Source organism: Branchiostoma belcheri, unplaced genomic scaffold (genome assembly GCF_001625305.1).
Source record: "Branchiostoma belcheri isolate BF01 breed outbred unplaced genomic scaffold, Haploidv18h27 scaffold23, whole genome shotgun sequence".
NCBI classification, from domain to species: domain Eukaryota; kingdom Metazoa; phylum Chordata; class Leptocardii; order Amphioxiformes; family Branchiostomatidae; genus Branchiostoma; species Branchiostoma belcheri.
Window position 1 is genome coordinate 3,252,818 of NW_017803824.1, and position 3,331 is coordinate 3,256,148.

General features: G+C 44.8%; 1 protein-coding gene across 1 annotated transcript in view; it reads right to left on the reverse strand.

Annotated features, from left to right (window-relative positions):
- Nucleotides 1–3,149: 3,149 nt before the first annotated feature.
- The window catches only part of LOC109470583 (pancreas/duodenum homeobox protein 1-like), a 10,304-nt gene continuing 10,122 nt past the window's right edge, over nucleotides 3,150–3,331 (reverse strand). Inside the window, exon 3 of the mRNA XM_019769547.1 lies at nucleotides 3,150–3,200. Within this exon, the coding sequence (XP_019625106.1) occupies nucleotides 3,150–3,200 (51 nt within the window). The remainder of the gene's footprint in view (nucleotides 3,201–3,331) is intronic.

Sequence of the window (3,331 nt, forward strand, 5' to 3'; positions counted from 1 at the left end):
GTTTCAAGGTGCTTTTGTCCTGCATCGTCTAGCTAGATACACTAGACATGGTCGCCATACGCTGTATCGTAGAAAAGAACCGTACTTTTCTGCGTATTGTATGTGACATATCGTCTTTCGGAATGAACTCAAAACCACATCACAATCTGACAAATGGAAATCATTGGTGTTGTTTCAAACAGCGTCTTGTACTGGTAATGTCGAAAGTGTCAGCAGTTCACTTATTCGTTTCCAATCATTACGGCAAAACAGCTGAATTTTAGAAAACAGAAAGCGCGTACTAGTAGCATTTATCTTATTTCGTTGCAAAACGAGGAATTTCTTTCATACAACTCCACGCTTACATACTATAGAATGAACACGCCGAACCTAAAACGGGAAAGTAACGTTTTTAATGTCTGTATAACACATTTTCGTCTATCATACCTTCTAATACACTTAAACAACAGGCACTGGAGATCTATGTTCTCAGATAGAGCAAAGGTAGATGTGATATCGTAACAAGCACCAACATAGCGAATTATACCTTTGCAATTTCATAGCCTAACAATGAACTGATTCTATATTTCAACAAACGTTGTTACAATCTTAACATTAAAACTTTGATTTTCGTCTTACCATAAATAATCAGAAGTAGAATCTAGAATATACTAATAGATTTTACACTCTAAAATCGTTTTCTATACAAAGACACGTTTGCTGCGTCCATATAGCAGCCTCTGCTCTAGTCTAGCCCTACGTTCTGTTACCTTTTCCACAGTCGTCAGTCCAGATGGCGGTCTATAAAATACGGGTCTATAAATCAGCATGGTTTCCAATTACTATTGAGATGGATATGTGAAATATATCTCCTGTGATATTCCTGAGTGTTAGATTATTGCTTTAATTTGGTCCTTTCAAGGGGGTAGAAACTAGATAGCTCGGGCAATCGTTCGGCGACGTTTCGATGCGACGTTTTTGTATACTTGCGAACGGCAGACCCCGTTTTCTGGTAAGACAAAAATATCTCACTGCTTTTTACATTGGATAGTCAAAATGTTGCTGTCGACATGTCACTTGAATCCAAGTATTTCAGTTTTGTTTGCCGCTAAAATGACAACAAAATATCAAGACTTCCTTTCGAATGAATTGAAGTCCGAACGGATTCATTCGTACTCATCGAAATACATTTTCTTCGAAACATGCACTATGCACTTCTTGCAGTGCACATTGTTTCAGGTATCACATTTCAACTGTACAACATTTAAGTCGCTCAACGTACAACGTACATTTTCAGATTTTCGAGCGGACTTTTGTACCATGTATCTTACATGTATCTAGCGTACAGAGAAGGTCGGTCCGGATATGTATGCATTCTAACAGAAATACGTACCGTTTGTCAACTCTTTCGTTCCTCTGAGTTTGTAGCATATTCCCTGGGTAGTCAGGTACAGAAGGAAAGTCTTCTGTTTGTCACAGCCAACAGAGAAAACACCGCTAGTTTAGAACAGGACAACTGAAACCCACGCTTAGTACCGGCCTAATCCGGACTGTTTGAAGTCGAATTTTTCTTCGGAAACGGCCAGGATTTTTCTGTCCCGCTTTCTCTCATTATTGTACCCGTTTCCCTTGACTACGGTAAATCTTGTCAACAATTCAGAGTGCAAATTGATAACACTCATTTAAGCCAAACCACTCAGATCTGTCAAACCAACGACCCACGTCGTGAAGCCACGCAAATCACTCATACTAATCGTCTGTCGCTAACATTTCATTTCAGAATCAGGAGACGTATGTCTTCTAATTTTACCACTTTCGCCATAGTATTGGATTCAGAACCTCTAACATAGGTGTTCTTGTAAACATCGTGGCGCTAAACTGTACCGAGTTTGGCTTCAATATTTGATCTTTACGGGGGTTACAAGATGAGGACCCCGTCGCTACGAAGCCCACAACAACCGGTTGACAAATACCTTCGAGCTTCCAGGTCACTGATAAAAACCTAGGGAGCATAAACGCTGGACTAATTTGTACAGATTTCACACTAATTATTACGCCAGGCTCCGGCGTTTCAAGGGCAACGGACCCAATACAAACGTCACCAGAAAATCCGTTATATCCGTTATCATGCATAACGGACGCGTTCAAAAACTTACATTGGTTAACTCACACGTTTCCCTGTACTAGTATGCTGTAACGCATCAGTTTTTTTCTTGGCTTCCTAACGAACAAATTGGCACGGATTTGTCACATGTCTGGTTTGATGAATGGTGGGAAACAATAGCTTTGTCTGGGGGGTTTCGTTCACACCTTATCCTGTTCGCACGTAGTCGGAGTTTCCTTCACACTGAAAAAATCTACCGTAGGGTTTCTTTGCTCTATCACTGGTACCAAAGGAGCCGCCGGCCTCCATTGTCGGCTTTTCCCAATATGCAGAAGGCACAATGCTAACGCCTTGCTTACCCTAGGGATGTACCGAGCTCTTTATCGTGTGTCTCCGATCTTGTACATCGTTTTAATTACGGCGCGCGAGTCGCTTTCAAGCCGCCGCCGCCGTGCCCGTCTTTTCCGGCGGGCCCGTCCGACACTTCAAACGGGGCGGACATGCATAGGAAAGGCACCGCCGACCCGCAGTTTTCCATGAGAATGGCCGGTAACCCCGTGCCCCCAACTTGACCACGCGCCCCGCCCGCCCCTCAGTCTAATGATTCTTGCTAATTTGTACCTCTTTCATTATGGAAATCGGGCGAGCCCTTTGGCGGGACCCGGCCGACACTTGGAAGTATTCCTCCAGGACACTTGTGTCTTGGTTATGCAAAACGTCGCTAAACGATTGTTTCATTCCCCCTGATACTACATAGCTGCTTTGTGAGTCGACAGACTAGAACGATTATCTTGCAAATATCGGTTTATCTGTGGTATAGATTTCATGTTCTTTCTTCTGGTGTTTTTTCTAATCAAGAACCACCTGCGATGATGCCTTTGATTCGGAGAAATCCCACAAGAATGCCTTACAAATTAGTCCTATTGACCGGAGAGCCGTTGTTGACGTATCTATTGCAGGAATCACGAGCGTGAAAAGGCAAGGCTCTGTGAGAGGTTTTCCCGTTGGAGTGAGGACTCCGTCGTTCCGGTAACGCTATGAGGCAGTGTTTGGTGCACGGGCGGGACTACGGGAACGCCGCCCGTGTGGGAAGGTGCGGAGGTCCCCTGCGCCGCACCTGAGTTCACAGGTGGAGACACCGGTAAAGACGTGGAGGAGGGCGGCGTCGAGACCGGCTCCCTGACCGGTGAAGTCTCGGGGTCGGTGCCGCTCGTTCCCGTCGACTCGCCGCCCCCCGCCGCGGTGCCC